The sequence below is a fragment of the Rhinoderma darwinii genome, chromosome 4, assembly GCF_050947455.1.
Source record: "Rhinoderma darwinii isolate aRhiDar2 chromosome 4, aRhiDar2.hap1, whole genome shotgun sequence".
In the NCBI taxonomy this organism is placed as follows: Eukaryota; Metazoa; Chordata; class Amphibia; order Anura; family Rhinodermatidae; genus Rhinoderma; species Rhinoderma darwinii.
In genome coordinates this window covers 330,457,189-330,476,142 of record NC_134690.1, presented here as the reverse complement: position 1 = coordinate 330,476,142, position 18,954 = coordinate 330,457,189, and the positions used below count along the sequence as shown (strand labels likewise).

Here is an 18,954-nt window from a genome sequence, read left to right as displayed (position 1 = left end):
TCCTTCTAAAAATGAAAGTTCAGGTTGTGCAGAGTTCATACATGCCACTTATGCCTTTCTCTACTTGTGCATATGTTCACATAATCACCAGAACTTTACCCTTTCCCTTCGCTAATATGCCTATTTACGTTTGTAAAGGTTTTTTTAAAAAAACGGCACCCGCTCAGAAGCAGAGCGGGTGCCAAAGCCGCCGTATCTCTGCTGTGTTGCACAGATGGGACCCAAAAAAATGTAAAAAAGAGTTTTTCAAAATTCAAATCGCACCCTTTCCCTAGATCACATATAAAAATAAACAAACACATTCGGTATCCCCGCATCCGAAAATGCTCGAACTATAAAAAAATGTATCCAATACGATGAACGTCGTAGCAGGAAAAAAGGCCAAAATGGCCGAATCACTTTTTTGCCACTTACACCCCCACAAAAAATTTAATAAAAAGTGATCGAAATGCCAGATATTCCCCCAAATGGTATTAATAAAAACGACATCTTCCCACGTACAATAGGACGCCTTACACAGATCTGTACACAGAAATATATAAAAAATTCCGCGGGTCACGATATGGCGATGCAAAATGTTTTTCGTTTCTTTCAAGCATTTAATTTTTTTTAAAGGTACAAAAACATAACAAAAACGATATAAATTTGTTATCACCGTGATCGTACTGACCCGTAGCATAAAGGTAATGTGTAATTTTCACCCTACATTGAACACCCTCATGGCTATATCGACGGAAATATAAAAAAGTTATTGTTTTTTGGAAGGTGCGGAGGAAAAACGAAAGTAAAAATCTGAAAAATGCGGCCGGAAGTGTTTAAGACTGCCTGTAGTGATTTGAATTGAGAACCTTTTTATTGTTTTAGAAGATGTGGTGATCACTGAGGTGCATGGCTTGTTACAGTAAGTTATCAGAGCTGTATTTTGTCACGAGCCATGCACCTGTCTGTCTATCCCTAGGATATGCCACCTTGTACAATGGGAATAACCCTTTAATACAGAAATAGTTGTGAGCCAATCAGCACTATTGACTGAGGACTGGGTTAGGCGTGAAGTAGAGTAAGTAATAAAAGGAGCATCAGGAAAATCTCAAACCCACCCCCAATGTTAGTGGAGCCCCTGTCCGTTGGGATGTGGGTGGCAATTACTTGACATTTGTCTATTGTGTTTTGTCTGACCCCATAATATGCAGCTCTTGACTTCATCAGAGGGTTACAGATCACATTCACTGTCTATTGTCTGCCCATGTGCCGTTACTCTCCATTATGGCAAATAGAGATATGGAAATGGCTAAATAGGGCGTTTTGTTTTTCTTTCTTTTAAAATTTCTTTGTGCTTTCGCTGTGTTAAGAGTGCCAGCTACAACATGCAGACAAAGCCACAGCACCTCAGTCTTAGCTACCTCCTCTATATAAAGTAATAACTACAAACCTCCCAAATGCAGTGCCAGGCGCATGTGCCCCCCCCCCCCCCCCCCCGAGTGTAGCCATGTGTCTACTAAATATACTAAATAAAGGCCAGCCACCTGCCTTGTATAGACACAATAAAGTCACATGCCCTCAATTCGTGCCAGCAACATATCTCTCATACGTAAATCAGTATATATATATATATATATATATATATGTGTGTGTGTGTGTTGGTGCTAAATAAACAGACCATTGCCCATCACTGGATTAGATGCTTGTTTATAGTCTTTTCTGTAAAATCCCCTCAACATACACGGATGTCCTGGTAAGCTTGTGTAAACACAAAGCAGCCCGTCTGGGCACACAGAACTGCAGTGTAAAGCACGGTGGGCAGAGCAGCAACCGGGCCCTTTGACACCAGGTGTGTGCTCCAGACTTCCTTTACCTGGGAAGGCAAGCTTGGAGATCTACTATCTACCTGCTCTCTTGTGATTCGGGAAATACCGTGATCCGTATTAAGTTCCTAAGCATCTATCGTGTTTGAGTAAATGGCTACAGAGAAGAGAAGACCTATAAAAGTGGTATTCACTTCATCCCCTTCTATCCTGCCCTCCCGTGATCATGTCCAGAGTGACCTGCTTGTTTTTTTTGTTCTTTTAATAGACACGCCAAGTATTACTGCGAAGTTGATAAGTGAGCAGAAGGATGACAAGGAAAAGAAAAACCACGAGGAGAAGGAGAAGGTTAAAGCGGAGAATGGATTCCAGGATAATTACAGCGTTGTCGTTGCCTCAGGTAAATGTCGATGAAAGCATCTCCTATCTCTAAATGTTTGATAAATCCACACAAATAATTGTGAAGCTCTGACTTAGACTACGCTTCAGTTCTACTTGCCAACTCTACGGACCGTAAAATGTTTCTGCCTGGTCCCTAAATGATTTTTTTCATGGTCCATGTTTGGGAATATGTTGTAAATTGGCAATCCACAAATGCAAATCCCTCCTGAGCCTTAAGGATCGTTCATCTTGACTAGAAGATATGTTCCTTTTTACTTCTGTCTGTAATAGGTAAAGTGATAGCCCATGTGTCCCATTTTTTTACATTGACTTTTTATTTTGTATGCAGATATATAATCGTGACCATTTCTTTTAATTTCCACTCCAATGGCTAAATGTAAGGTTCACAGCCATGTAGACCATTTTGTAAAATATTTGCCTGAAATGCTGCAAGCCCACAAGAAAAGTGAGATGGGACATAATGCAATCCAGAGATATCACATATTGTAAAGTGTTGTAAAAATCACGTCTGAGAAATGCATCAGACTTCGGGTTAGATTTATATAAAATGACCTGAAATTTCTAACCCAATGGGTTCGGAGAAACCGCTTAAACGCTATAAAGTAAATATTTGGCCTCATTTATTAAAACTGTGTAACTGTTCATGCGTATTACGTGCGGTTTTGCTGCACAGATTTGCGTGTGGCAAGTCCGCAGCGAAATACAGTACCAGCGTAGTCAATGAGATTCCAGGAAATCTCATGTACACGCTGCGGTATTTTTCAGGACGGAAATTGATCTGCGGTGCGCTCTTTAGAGTCTGCAGAATGTTCATTTATCTTGCCTTTCCGCTTGTGAATTGTATCTGCCTAGTGCTGTGCAAAATTGCACCAAAACCAACCACATAAAATGCGCCAATAAATCCATCAAAGCGTAAAAACTGCACCAAGAAAAGCATCGAAAAACTCACAATTAGGTGCGTTATTTATCTACAAATTTTCTTCGCATTGCTGCGTATTTTCCGCATCAAAATACGCAATGTGTGCGTGTAGCCGAAGGGTACCCACACACATTGCAGATTTGTCCGCTGTAAATTCTGCAATTTATTATGGGCAGATTTTGGTACGGATTCCCTGCAAATTTGACCTTCTACGTCTACAGTGCGTTTTGCCCTTTTCAAACATCCATAGCAAAAGAGGCATGCTGCGGTTTAGAAAATCCACAACATCCGCTGATTTCCATGTGGAAAATGTTCCGCAGCATGTGGATGACCTTTGTTTTTATATCTAATCCGCATCGCTGGTACTGTACTCCACTGTGGATTTGTCATGCACAAATTTGCACGGAAAATCCACAGCATTTTAGTCGCACGTGCAGGGATAACCAATCGCCGTACAGATTTAATTTGTTCAGATCAGTTTAATAATTAAAAGCTGAGCTCCCTTCTGTGCGTTGCCCTAAGCAGTTTTGATGCATGAGGCCCATAATAGCGTGTTCTCTACATTAAAATTATAAATGTCATCTTTCCCCCAGAAATGGCCTTATTTATTGTCTATACGTATTTCAGTTTTTTTGGTTTACTCCAAAGGTTTGAAATCTCAATCAAAACGGGCGGTCTCATCTACTCCACCTCGCCCACCGTCTAGACGAGGAAGAGTGATGGCTGATAAAGTAGGTGGCGCTTCCTCAGGAGTAGACTCCAGCAAGACCATCAGCATCCCGGTGTTTCATCTTTACCATAAACTGCTGCCAGGTAGAGTGGCGTCACATCGTTTAATGGGATTTTAGCTACTTGGACTAGACAGGTTCATATTGAATTTTTCATTTTAATGTTTTTTATGTATGTATTTATACAGGTCAGCCCTTACCTCCTGAAATGACACTTGCACAACTCCTCACCCTCTTGTATGACAGAAAGCTCCCCCAAGGTTTCCGTTCTGTAGATCTAACCGTTAAACTTGGTTCCAAGGTCATCTCTGATCCAAGCTTGTCAAAAACAGATTCCTTTAAGAGACTTCATACTGAAAAAGGTATGCTTTGAGATGTTTATACACCGCGATTAGCTCACCGTCTGTTATGAAATTAATTACCGCGTTTTGTGTTCTTTTTTTTTTTTAAGTTTGTTTTTTAAAGGGAATGTGTCGCTAGAAAATAATTTTTTTTTTTTTTAGTTAAACAGTTATAAATGATTAAACATTGTTCTAATTTTTTTTATTTTTTCACGAGTCAGGAAATATTATAAATTATATTCTAATTTATAACATTTCCCTGTGCTGGTCACTAGAGGGAGCACTTCCCAAAATTGCAGCATTGGCATGTGGTAAAGCAACCTCATAACTTTATGCTGCAAAATTTGAGAAGACACACTCGCTCTAGCGTCCTCTAACAATACCCCGTCCTTTATCCTGGCTAGTGCCAGGAGAAAGGAGGGGATTGAATGTTCAAACCTCCTACACTGTGTGTTGCCATTTTTTGAGCGAATACACAGTGTAGTAGGCTTACGTACAGTGGTAATCACACACTAAAACACAAACAAACACAGACATAACTTACCTGCTCCTGCTGCCGCCGCTCCCTCCCGTCCGTCTGCTCCCTCCGCTCCTAGTGCTTGCTTCGGAACACATGTCCGGAAGCCGCGATCGGAAGTAGTAATCTTACTGTCCGGCCGTGGCTTCCGGTCCACAAGAAAATGGCGCCGAAGACCTTCCGTTTGGACTGTGTGGGAGCGGCGCTTGCCCCATAGAGAAGAAAAAGTTAGAAAATAAAAAAAAGTAAAAAACAAACACACAAATAAAAAATTTTTTTTTTGAATGAAACACTAAAAGCAAATTGATATAAAAAAAAAAATTTTCTCGACACCTTTCCTTTAAGCTTTAATTCTTAAATCGATTTTTAGGACAGGAAAGATCTTTTTTTTTGGTTTTGTTTTTCGTGGCAATTACATTATCAGAAAATATGAAGACGCTTGCTAACTGAACCATGTCGACACCTGTCAGCAGCTGTATTGTTTTACAGGGGCAGATTTCGTACATGAAGTTTTTTGGTAAACTGCTTTACTTTATTTTAAAGCGGATTTCCGAGAAAAAACATTAACGGCCTATCCTTAGAATAAAGGGACTTTTACACTGGCCAAGTTTAGCTGGTGCAACAATCGTTGATCAGCGGTCATTTGCTCCTTTCACAAGGATCTATTTATGGGGACAAGCGCTCGTTACTCTGATCGCTCATCCCCATACATGTCGATCGTGTCTGCAGCGCGTCTCCCTGTTTACACAGGAAGATGTGCTGCCGACAATGATAATATTTTGCACTTTTAAAACGATACGACCAGCAGATAATCGAGTGTTTGGTCGTTCGTCTGCTGTTCGTTTACACAGGGCAATTATTGAGAGAGAGCGTTGTCTGCCCGTTAATCGCCCTGTGTAAGGCCTCATGTACACGGACTTATTTTTTTCCTCCTGTAAATACTGGTCATTGGTCACACGTATTCCACCAGTATTTACGGACCCGTGCCCGTAAATACGGGTCCGGTGTCACCAGTATTTCACCCGTATTTACGGACCCGTTTTCTCTGCACTAATCGGCAGCCCCTTCTCTCTCTCCGTTCTGAATAGAGAGAAGGGGCAGCCCTTTCAGGCAGAGTTTCCGCAGCGATTGAAAGTAAAAAAAGTTCATACGTAGCCCGGCCGTTGTCTTGGTGACGCGTCCCTCTTTTGACATCCAGTCCGACCTCCCTGGATGACGCGGCAGTCCATGCGACCGCTGCAGCCTGTGATTGGCTGCAGCGGTCACGTGGGATGATACGTCATCCCGGGAGGCCGGACTGGAGGAAGAAGCAGGTAAGTTAACTTTCAATACTATTAACTCCAGCGGTAGTCACTGTCCCGGTGCTGAAAGAGTTACTGCCGATCAGTTAACTCTTTCAGCACCCTGGACAGTGACTATCCCCTGACGTCGCCAAGCAACGCTCCCGTAATTACGGGTGCACACACGTAGCCACCCGTAATTACGGGAGCCCCATAGACTGCTATGGGACTACCCGTGGCGTTATTACGGCCTGAAATAGGACATGTTCTATATTTTTCAACGGCACGGGCACCTTCCCGTAAGCATACGGGGAGGTACCCGTGGCCAATAGAAGTCTATGGGCTCGTAATTACGGGCGTTTTTACGTTCGTGTGCATGGGGCCTTAAAGCCCCTTAACTAATCACTTTTTAATAAACTCTAGTTTAAGTAAATGGGATTGTAAGAGCATGTTCACACAGAGTTTTTTTATGCGGAAACCGCGCCGCAAAACGCGTCAAAAAACATCCGAAAATGCTTCCCATTGATTTCAATGGGAGGTGGAGGCGTCTTTTTCCCGCCAGCGGTAACACCGTCTCGTGGGAGAAAGAAGGGACATGCCCTAGCTTCGGGCGTTTACACCTCTGACCTCCCATTGACATCAATGGGAGGCAGAGAAAGCGTACTTCACTGAGTTTTATGCCCGCGGCGCTCAATGGCCGCGGGCGAAAAACGCCACGCAGGGAGAGGAAAATCTGCCTCACACTTCCAATCAGAATTTCCACCTGCAAAAAACTCAGTGTGAACCCGGCCTAAAAGTGTGGATGGGCAGCAAAAATGTGCAGTAGATGTTGTGTGTTGATGAGAAAGATAATCTATGCTGTTTTAATATTTGCTGCTTCTCTCTAATATTTTGTTACAATATTTACAAGTTTGGGCAGCCTTGTAAAAACTTATCAAGAGAGTCTGGGTCTGAGCCCTGGTAACTGTTAAAGTGGTTTTCTTATAATCATTATTTATCACCTATCCACAGGATAGGTGATAAATATCTGATTGCTGGGGGTCTGACCGCTGGGACCCCCACCGATCACAAGAACGGGCTTACCTTGCCGTTACTGTGAGAAAAAAAAAAAAGGAAGGGGACAGGTTCTCTTTAAAATAAAGCTGACCCTATCACATATCGCTAAGCATACTAGAAGGGGTAGCCCGAGTTGTATTAAATAATCTTCAGTAAGAAGTCATTAGAAAGAATACGTATGTTTACTGATGTCCTCGGAGTTCTAAAAATGGAAAGTTTTTAATTAAAATAGTTGTATCTTCTTTTTTTTTTTGCCTAATTGGGAACAGAGTTAGCTTGGAGGGCTGTGTGTTCACGAGCAACAGATTAAATCCAGTTGTTATGATAGTAACGGGGCACATAATTCTGAAATACATGACAACCAGAGGCTATTGTTTTAGCCATTGTTTTGATGGAAAAAGTGTATGCATATGATGGCAAATTTGTGTAATTTACTATTTCTTTTTTATTCTACGCTATGGCAATAGTTTGGTATCTGCAGCAATAGAGGTCTACAGAAAGACATTTAAAAAAACTGTTTTCTTTAAAGTGATTGTACCATCCCGCTCTACATCAGAGTAACTGCACTTTCAAAAAACTTTGGATATAACAGAGACCCATCCGAAGATTTGATCGGTGGAGCTCCACATGCTGAGACCCTTCCCCCACCCCCCTCTCACTGTGATCGATGCTCCTTATCAGGCTGAAGATGGGCTCACCCATAGAATGTCCTTGAGCCGGTCTGAAGTTTAATGAGGAGCCGCTGATCACAGCTGAAGGTGCGGGGCGCTCATCTCAGCGCCTTTTCATCTTCAATTCAGCGATGATTGGGGTCTCGGCACCCGGACCCCCAATGATCAATACTTATAATATGTCTCTGACATATCAAAAAAAAATAAAAATACTGATACTTTTTAACCAATAATACTTCCTAGTTCTGTTTTAGTTTTTTGCAGTGAGCCCTTATATTTCTCCCAACTTATCCCTGATTTTGATTAGTTAATATAACTCTCTTGAACCGCCTACTAATTCACAGCAAAACTTTAAATATCCACGTAGAAAATGATCTCAGATAATACATGCTGAAGATCTGAAAATATACGGCATAACTAGAATCTGCTGCAGATTTATTTATTTTATTTTTTTACACTGTGGATGGGCTTTGTATAAACTCTGGTCATTTACAGTGTACTGTACTTTGTTGCAGAGTTTTGGTGCGGAATACAAATTCGGCAACAAATAATCCGTGTGTGAATTCACCCTTATACATCAATGAATCGACTACAAGTCCATAAATGACTAATAACATCGAATTTAGATCATTTCATGTTTTATGGTTGTTCCAATGTGACCAGCAACAGTGATTTTTGCCATCTCGATGTACAGGAATTGCATACAAATCTATGTTCTCTATTGGCTACTATTACATGTAGCTTAATTGCTGCGCATTTTCCGTCCATATTTGCAGGTGGAAATTCAGCAGTAGCATACGTACAAGCAAATCACAGGAAATGCTATCAAAATGACTTGGTCACGGAACCGGCTATAATTAATGATACAGGGGCAGGTTAAAACACCAGCTCCCAGCAGGAGGCCCACAAGTCACAATGTTACATGAGTGAGGTCGTACAGGCGCACGTTTACCACTCAGGAGCGCGCTGGCTGCTTAGTATTATAATCGCACACAGATCAGGTTTCCTTCACACAATCTTTTTCTCCGTGTTTGAAAATGCACGTGAAAAACGCCAGGCATTTCATGTGGGCTTTTTTTAAATTTATTTGACATATATATTTTTCATCAGTTCCATCACAGTAATTGCATTACACATGTACCCTTAGGCCGAAAGCACACGTTGCGTATTATGTGCGGCTTTGTCACACGTATTCGTTTGCGGCAAAACCGCAGCATAATACAGTACCGGCAAAGTCTCCGTGATTCCAGGTAATCATGTCATACAAGTAACTTCTGAATGTCGCCAATATGTATGATCTGTTACGGCTTTATTTGTTGCAATCCCATGTAGCCATTTATCAATAATTTGTGTTCTTTTTCCATTTTACAAAAGAACATGGAGATCTGCTTGGTGCCTGCCCAGAAGATGAAGTGTTGAGCCCAGGAGATGACTGCATGGAGTCTGTTTTGGATGAGTCTTTCCTGGAAACCTGTCCAATTCAGTCACCGTTGCAGGTGTTCGCAGGAATGGGTGGACTGGCCCTCATTGCTGAGCGGCTTCCCATGCTTTATCCGGATGTCATTCAGCAGGTAAGACACCGCTCTGGAATAATAGCACTATTAAATTAGAAGAGACTTCGTAGCGCAATCTGGATGTTTTTACAACCCATCGGCTTGACTAGAACTTTGTGTAATTTTGTTAATCAACCTTAGTCTCGGTTTACCTAATGTTGCACGTTGGCTGTAAACACTGCTAAAATCTCCCGACATATGTGACGAACATATAGCCCCAACATTTGCAACCATGTTAGTAGTTGCATACATCACCCGTTAAGTATCACTTTAAGAAATATAGCTCCTCACAATGTAATGTCCCGTTTATTGTTAAACGTAGTCGACTTTTTAAATCAGTGCGAAAAAAGGTTTGCTGACGCATAATGCCTAAATGTATTCCAGAGGAGCTGGGCCCATGATAAACTGGATACTTTCTGCAAACTTTGTGTGAACATACCCTAAGACGTCCACGGGGATAGTGTTACTGGTTGAATGTGTGCATATAATTGTGCTTATTGTAGCTATATATATATATATATATATATGTGTGTATATGTATGTAGGTAGAGATAAGCAGCACTCTGCAACAGATTCCAACACGTTAATGGGTGCAAGCAGGTAATCCAGATCCGTGGATTATAAGACATAAACGAAAGAAATCCCCCAGCACTCCGATGGTTCCAAAAAGTATGGGATTTATTCAGTCAACAGCTGCAATGTTTCCGTCCCGCTATAGGACCTTGCTAGAAGAAGGTCCTATAGCAGGACGGAAACGTTGTGAATTTGCGTCTGGTGATCAAAATACAAACTTATTGTGTTTAAGATTTTCTGTAAGTTTGAAGAGTGGATTTAGCCATGCAGTAACCGTATAATAAGCATACATTTAACATTTATTTCTGAAGGTCAGTGCTCCTGTGGTAACCTCAACAACACAAGAAAAACCAAAGGATAGTGATCAGTTTGAATGGGTCACCATTGAACAATCAGGGGAGCTGGTTTATGAAGCCCCAGAAACCATCGCTGCAGAGCCCCCTCCCATCAAATCTGCCGTGCAGACTATGTCTCCCATCCCTGCTCACTCTCTCGCTGCATTTGGACTCTTTCTCCGTCTCCCAGGGTATGCTGAAGTACTTCTTAAGGAGAGGAAGCACGCACAATGTCTACTCCGTCTGGTACTGGGTGTTACAGATGATGGAGAAGGAAGTAAGTAGCAATGCTTAGATCAGTGACCTGTCTTGTTGGTTGTTAATAAGCGTTCAACGCAAATTAATAAATACCTGAACAATTCTCGACGATAATATATGCACAATGGGGTGTCGATGGTTTTAAAATGACACCTTGCCTTTTGATGACCTGCTTTCATTTGAGGTTATTATACCCAGTGGCAAAATCTATTTAAAATAGTTCTATTTCATAATTTTTTTTAACATGGCATTTCTTGAGCACCGCTTATGAACAATTGTGTGCAGCTCCTCTTAAGTTCGGCTTTCAGGGTTTTTAAATTGAACAACCCTGCGCTTTTATGTTCTTAGTCACTGCGGTTTTATGATATGTTGAGAGGAGGAGAATTCTATTTTTACTAGTTTTGCTCTAAAGTAATTTTCTTTCTGTTCTGGGGAGGAGGGACAGATTTTGCATAGAAGATATTTTTTAGTCTAATCCCGGCCATGTCATGTAGTCTTCAGAGGCAAATCCTGCGAATATTGGCTAATAGACAATGATTCCATTGATGTCCAATAACCGGCATGATTCATTTGAAGATGATGTTTCTTATTATATTGTTTTTCCCCTTTAGGTCACATCTTACAGTCCCCATCTGCAAACGTCCTACCAACTCTTCCTTTTCATGTTTTACGTACCTTATTCAGCACAATGCCCCTCACCACAGATGATGGCGTGCTTTTGAGACGTATGGCACTAGAAATAGGAGCTATTCATCTCATCCTTGCCTGCTTGTCGGCTCTGAGTCACCATGCGCCCAGGATACCCAATTCTAGTTCCAATACAACTGAGGTAGGTGTATTAAAAACGTGTATCTTTGAAGCTACAAAAGCGGACTTATTTACAGCTATAAACTTATTTTGTCCCTAGAATAGTTTTTATAGATCACACATGTGAAGACCGGATCATTGTTTATGCTCTTGAGGACGTATACTTGGTTCATGTATTTGCATATTTTGCAAAGAATGGGGAAAGGATCTCATTAGAGGATTTAAAACTTTACAAGTCCGGTTGACTACACTTCAGCTTGTCATTAAATATGACCCTTTTTGTGCTGTGTAACTTTATCTCTTGCTGAGGGCGGCACAGAAAGGCTTTTTGTTGGCCATCGGTTATTCCTGTGTGCATTAGTTGGACTACGAGTACAACCTTTCTCAAACTTAAAACTAGATATGTGTAGAATTTAAGTTGTATTAAAAGGGTTGTCCCAATAAGACCATCCCTTTTTAAAAACAATCCTGCTTTTATACCCCCTGGTGATAAACTGTTAACGCTGGGGGAAGCTATGGCCAGCCACCTGGGAATGTGTGGACAGTGGTTCTTGTTGTGAGACAACAACTTTAAACGGTAACTAAACTTTAAAAAAAAACGTTTGACGTGGCATAGTGTCAGGACAGAAGTTTTTATCGGTGGGTGTCCGAGCACTGACACCCCCACCGATCGCTAAAACGAAGCAGCAGAAGCGCTCGGGGGAGTTCTGTGCCGCTGATCGGCTTTCTTCTGAGGGGTGTACGGACTTAATAGGAAGTCAATGAGTCCGTACACCGCTCAGCTTTCCTCACAAACGAAGCAGCGCTTCTTCTGCTTTGTTTCAGCAATTGGTGGGAGTCTCCGTGCTCGGACATTCATCCATCAAAACTTCTGACATGATGAGGTTTTTTAAAAGTTTAGTTACCCTTTATTTCTAGCATGTTTAACATAAGCTTTAATCAAGCGTTGATTAACATTCCAAAAGATTGTATATTAAGAAATAAAAAGAGCAACATTTTTGTATGTAAAGTAACAAAACAAAAACTGTAGCGAGTGATTGACGCCTGACTACAGGTCCTTTTATGCCTCAGTACTATGTTGGGAGGTCATTATTCAATCGAACAGTAACATTCATGTTATACAATGCTAGTGACTTTGGGCACCAGTCATATAACAAGTTGCATGCCACATGTTTGTACACATAGACAGCAGCAATAGCCGGGCGTTCATAATAGGATAAAAAAAAGAAAACTTAAAAAATGACCACTTCCACCCTCTGATCATGGGTTTGACAGCAGACATCAAGTTTGTTAGCATCTACTAATGCCAACCCAGGGCAATTATACTGCATATATTGAACATTTAGTACATTTTATTTTCTTTGATTGGCGTCCATTAAGCGTTATTTACTCGGATCTTGAGAATTGAACTGAAGTTCTGCAGCATCCCCCTGTTCATTTTGATGTGTTCTGTAGGTTTTGTCATAATTATCATCACTGGCACTTACAGATGGATGACTAGTGTTATGGTTTATTAAACGTGGTTTATTATATCCTCATTGTTTTTTCCATTAATAAATTAGGTTATTTCCCTTTAACAAATCTATAATGTACTTAACGGCACTATAATGTACTACTTCCGTTTATAAGTGTTAAATTGACTATGACCTGCACAGAATATTTTACTTTCAGCAAAGCGTTCTCGCACTAGCAAGGTACTTTGTCTGAAGCAGAATAGGTTATACACAGTTGATTCAAACTTGGCTCATACGCTCATTGTTTGGCAGCCATTCCCGATTTGATAGAGCTAGCTTAACCTCCTGGTTTTATGAAGCGGACCAAAAAGAAGAATCCGCACGAGTAGCAGCCAAGTTTCAGGATGTGCGCACTGTAAACGTATAAATGGTTCTAATTAAGCGACTACAATCTTATTAATGTTTGTAAGTAAAGTCTAATGAAGACCTGTAGACCTGCAGTGATGGACAAAGTAATGGAACATTTAAGAGAGAAGCGGATCAGCAGTCTTGTTAAAATAAGACTATGCACAGCAACCCCATCTGTGTCTTGCCGTTCCCATGCTAGTTTATGCTATTTGCTCTTGTAAACGCTTCTTTCTATATGAGTGATGCTGTTTAAAATGTGTTAGGCCTCATGCACTCGGCCGCGGGCTGCATTTTCAGGCCCTGCTCCCACACATTTGTAGCAGTGGAGCACAGTATTACAGCTTTCTCCAATTCACTTGTCGGATCCCCATTGATCGTATATTGATATTTCAGTTTTAGCAAATTAGGGTTATTCTTTGTATAATGAAAAGTTTTACAATTTTCAAAGCAATTCCTCATGGTCTTCAAGAGGTCTGCTTACAGTCATTCAGTAGGCACCTTCATTGTTTTCTTCTAGTCGCAAAGTATCTGTCCTAGTCATGTGCTGGACACGTATTCTGGACTGATCACAGTTAACATAGCTTTGTCCTGTTTTTTTTTTATTTTTCATCTTGTTGCCCTAACATGTCATAAGTTCTACTAATCCCAACTTTTCTTTAAGCCACAGGTTTCCAGCACTCACAGCAGTGGCACTTGTGAAGAACAACAACTTTATTGGGCTAAGGGTACTGGATTTGGCACCGGATCTACTGCTTCAGGCTGGGATGTTGAGCAGGCCCTTACAAAACAGAGACTGGAAGAGGAGCATGTAACCTGCTTGTTACTGGTAAATATCACGTTTGGGTTTTTAGGGAGTGCGCAAAATATATCTGATTCTGTGATGAACATAGATACAGAAAGTTTGGTAAAAGCTCATCTTGAAATCTGTAACGGAGTTGAAAAAAAACTACAATTTCATTTTCAGATCGGCAGCTTAATGCAATAGTAGTTCTCAATGTTGAATTCACATGGCGAAATGCAAATGGTACTAAAAACTAATGGCACCGATACTTTTTGTGGAAGAAGGTGTATACACTGGCGCAATATCAAGAAATCCGGATGAATACCTATTTGGGGAACTTCCCGTTACACCTGTATCATGTTCATTTCCGAAAATCCAAAAATAATGTCTGTTCGTCCCCCCTCCTTAGTCATAGTAGCAGCAATTTGGCACTGAGGGAAAGATAGTGGACATGGGCCACCTTTGGTTGAATTCCTATTAAAAATAACTTTTTTTTTTTTTTTTTTTTTTTTTTTTTAAACTTTTGACAGCAAGTTTTTTTTCTACAGACACGAGGAAGGGGGTTTTATAAAGACTGGGGCACACCTAATAAATTTGGCACATTTTGCTTTACTTTAGTCAGGAAGGCCAATCTACGCCTTTCTCTGATTCAAAATTTGCCACTTTTCTATGCCAGTTTTTTCAACTGATAAATGCTCTCGTTTCGCGTAGCTGAGGGCCTTGTCAAACAATTGTCAAGCAATATTTTTATTCAGTACGAATAAAGCTCCCAATGTCAGATGGTACAGCCCTTATATAGACAATCTCCTTCTGTATTAGGGAGGTTCAGAATAAACACAAGAATTTGTCACTTATACGAATAACATTGACGTGAATTTTAAATGTGTCCTTTACAAATGGAATTTCTTAAATGTGACCTTAACAGGGTCAGAATAATAAGATTGCTCTCTACTGAAATCCTACCTTCTGTCCTAGAATGGCACCCTCTACACTTAGTCATAAATGTTGCTGTTGGAGAATTAATTGGGATTAAAAGAAATTGGTTAGAACAACAAACATATTTACAAGAGGCATCTAATGTTTTCCATGAGGTTAACCCCTTAATGACCGGGCCATTTTGCACGTTAATGACCAAGGATTATTTTTTGTTTTTTCACGGTCGCATTCCAAGAGTCGTAACTTTTTTTTTATTCCGTCGACATAGCCATATAAGGGCTTGTTTTTTGCGGGACGAGTTGTATTTTGTAATTGTACCATTTTTAGATGCTTACAATATATTGATTAACTTTTATTAACTTTATTTTAGGAGAGAATTGAAAATAAGCAGCTATTCCAGCATTAATTTTCACGTTCTAAATTTACGCCGTGTACTATGCAGCGTAAATAACATGTTCACTTTATTCTATGGGTCGGCACTATTACGGGGATACCAAATATGTATAGGTTTTATGTTTTTTCTACGTTTGCACAATAAAAACCCTTTTAGAAAAAAATTACTTGTTTTTGCATCGCCGCGTTCCAAGAGCCGTCATTTTTTTATTTTTCCGTCGATGTGGCCGTATGTGGGCTTGATTTTTGCGGGCCAATGTGTAGTTTTCATTAGTACTATTTTGGAGTACATAGGACTTATAGATTAACTTTTATTTTATTTTTTATGGGGGGAATGGGAGAAAAGAGAGAATTTTGCCGTTGTTTTTTGCGTTTTTTTTGGACGCCGTTCATCCGGCGGTTTAATTAATGTGTTAATTTTATTGGTCAAGTTGTTACGATCGCGGGGATACCATATATATGTATGTGTGATTTGTTTTGACACTTTTACTGAATAAAACCACTTTTTGGGCAAAAAAAGTAGTTTTATTTGATTTTGACTGTAATTATTATTTTTTTTTCTACAAACTTTATTTAACTGATTGACATTTTTTTTTTTTAAGTCCCATCAGGGGACTTCACTATGCGATGTGCCGATCGCATATATAATGCTTTGGTATACTTAGTATACCAAAGCATTATTGCCTGTCAGTGTAAAACTGACAGGCAATCTGTTAGGTCATGCCTCCGGCATCTCCTAACAGGCAGATGCTGAAGGCAGACTTGGGGGTCTTTGTTAGACCCCCGGCTGTCATGGAAACCCGACGGCGACCCGCGATTTTCTTGCGGGGGCGCCGATCGGGTGACAGAGGGAGCTCCCTCCCTCTGTCAAACACATTAGATGCCGCTGTCACTATTGACAGCGGCATTTAATGGGTTAAACTGCCGGAATCGAAGCGCGCTTCGATTCCGGCAGTTGCAGCAGGAGCCAGGCTGAGTATAACAGCCGTGCTTCTGCCGCTGATCGCGTGGGTACAGTCTCAGTACCCGCGCCATCACAGGACGGATATATCCGCCGTCCTGCGCGAACTAGCAGCTGCTGAGGACGGATATATCCGTCCTTCGGCGTTAAGGAGTTAACAACTAGACCCTAAACAAATATTGTATCTTACATAGGATGTGATAGGCTTTTGAGTGACCGAAAAATATATAAGCAGCGATGACACCGTTTACACTGATACCATTAAAAAACATATACCAATTTTGTATCCAGACGAGTGCCTTCGTAAGATCTTAACCCCTTAACGACCGGCGTATAGTGTTTTTACGTCGGTCGTTTAGGGTAGTTCTTCTGAAGTATCGGCTTTTCACGTCGGCACTTCAGAAGAACTTTTCTGCCATCGTGCCGGGATCTCCTGAAGACTGGGCTGTTAGTAACAGCCTCGGGCTTCAGGGCAACGATCGCAGTGGTCTCTGATCAGTTTTAACCCCTCAGATGCGGCCCTCAATAGCAAGTGCCGCATCTGAGTGGTTTGGGAGGGAGCCGCATCGGAGCGGTTTTCCCGGTCATCGGGTAATCTGCTTCTGAAGCCAAGGCTGTTGGCAACAGCCTTGCTTTCAGAGTTATGATCGGAGATCAATAACAGTGGTCTCCGTTCATGTGATCACTGTGAGAACCATTCACAGTGATCAGAAAATGAAAAACGAAGTGTTTCTCCTACCTGTCTCTCCTCATGCTCCCTGTATGAGAAGAGACAGAGAATTTTACTGTGACACCAAAGACAAAAAAATCTAATATATAAACTTTATTTAAACTTCAAATGTATACCTAGGCTAGGGTTATCCTTAGGGCACGTTCACACGTGGCAGAGTTTTTCCGCTGCAAATGTTGGTGCAGATTCGGGGAAATTACGCAACGAATCTGCACCAACATTTGCATATTTGACAGGTAATTCAGACGTTGCAGAAAAGACAGCGGACATGCCACAGATTTCAGTTTTTGCATTGCAAAGGCTGAAATCCACAGTGAAATTCCGCTTCTTCTCCGCCCCAGACAGTGCATGCTGCGGACAGAAAATTCTGCACTGCAGCCTATGGTCCGCAGCGGAGTTTTCCGCAACGTCTGAACTAACTTGCCTAAAAATGTATTGAAACAAATGTAAAAAACGGCCGCTGGAGAATTCCACTGTGGACTGTCCGCAGCGGAATTCCACAGCAATTCCGCCACGTGTGAACGTGCCCTTAGGGTTATTCTAGGCTCTAGCCTAGGTTTAGTCTAGGTTTAGCCTAGGGTTTTTGTGTAGCGTACGTGTGTGATGTCTGTATTTTATTTGTGTAAAAAATTTTTTTTATAGTCTACGTGTTATTTTGCCGACCGTTTTTTGTGGAGCGTGCTTTTGTGACGGCCGTGTATTTTTGTCTGTGAAAGAAAAATTTAAGAAAAAATAATAAAATTTGTCTGCGTCTGGTTACAGTCTTTGTCGTACTTGTGTGTAATTAGAATGGCCCATAAGAGGTTCACGGTGGAGGAGGCATACGCCATGTTGATTTGTGGATTTAGTGTTTTTGGACTTTGCAAAGGCATTTGACACTGTCCCCCATAGACGCCTAATGGGTAGATTAAGGACTATAGGTTTAGAAAATATAGTTTGTAATTGGATTGAGAATTGGCTCAAGGACCGTATCCAGAGAGTTGTGGTCAATGATTCCTACTCTGAATGGTCCCCGGTAATAAGTGGTGTACCCCAGGGTTCAGTGCTGGGACCACTATTATTCAACTTATTTATTAATGATATAGAAGATGGGATTAATAGCACTATTTCTATTTTTGCAGATGACACCAAGCTATGTAATATAGTTCAGTCTATGGAAGATGTTCATGAATTGCAGGCAGATTTAAACAAACTAAGTGTTTGGGCGTCCACTTGGCAGATGAAGTTTAATGTAGATAAATGTAAAGTTATGCATCTGGGTACCAACAACCTGCATGCATCATATGTCCTAGGGGGAGCTACACTGGGGGAGTCACTTGTTGAGAAGGATCTGGGTGTACTTGTAAATCATAAACTCAATAACAGCATGCAGTGTCAATCAGCTGCTTCAAAGGCCAGCAGGATATTGTCGTGTATTAAAAGAGGCATGGACTCGCGGGACAGGGATGTAATATTACCACTTTACAAAGCATTAGTGAGGCCTCATCTAGAATATGCAGTTCAGTTCTGGGCTCCAGTTCATAGAAAGGATGCCCTGGAGTTGGAAAAAATACAAAGAAGAGCAACGAAGCTAATAAGGGGCATGGAGAATCTAAGTTATGAGGAAAGCTTAAAAGAACTAATCCTATTTAGCCTTGAAAAAAGACGACTAAGGGGGGACATGATTAACTTATATAAATATATTAATGGCACATACAAAAAATATGGTGAAATCCTGTTCCTTGTAAAACCCCCTCAAAAAACAAGGGGGCACTCCCTCCGTCTGGAGAAAAAAAGGTTCAAGCTGCAGAGGCGACAAGGCTTCTTTACCGTGAGAACTGTGAATCTATGGATTAGCCTACCGCAGGAGCTGGTCACAGCAGGGACAGTAGATGGCTTTAAAAAAGGGTTAGATAATTTCCTAGAACAAAAAAATATTAGCTCCTGTGTGTAGAAATTTTTCCTTCCCTTTTCCCGTCCCTTGGTTGAACTTAATGGACATGTGTCTTTTTTCAGCCGTACTAACTATGTAACTATGTTAATTTCTGACTGATGAAAGCGATACAGAAA

The 18,954-nt window shown here is 41.0% G+C and overlaps 1 protein-coding gene across 8 annotated transcripts in view; it reads left to right on the top strand.

The window, feature by feature from the left end:
* BIRC6 (baculoviral IAP repeat containing 6) overlaps window positions 1-18,954 on the top strand; it is a 237,943-nt gene that overhangs the window by 137,075 nt on the left and 81,914 nt on the right. For 7 of the 8 annotated variants that reach the window (XM_075862828.1, XM_075862827.1, XM_075862825.1 and 4 more), the window contains exons 58-64: window positions 2,071-2,202; window positions 3,772-3,936; window positions 4,040-4,213; window positions 9,091-9,287; window positions 10,154-10,454; window positions 11,047-11,264; window positions 13,766-13,930. In XM_075862828.1, the coding sequence (XP_075718943.1) occupies window positions 2,071-2,202; window positions 3,772-3,936; window positions 4,040-4,213; window positions 9,091-9,287; window positions 10,154-10,454; window positions 11,047-11,264; window positions 13,766-13,930 (1,352 nt within the window). The remainder of the gene's footprint in view (window positions 1-2,070; window positions 2,203-3,771; window positions 3,937-4,039; window positions 4,214-9,090; window positions 9,288-10,153; window positions 10,455-11,046; window positions 11,265-13,765; window positions 13,931-18,954) is intronic. The other variant, XM_075862826.1, reaches the window with a different exon arrangement.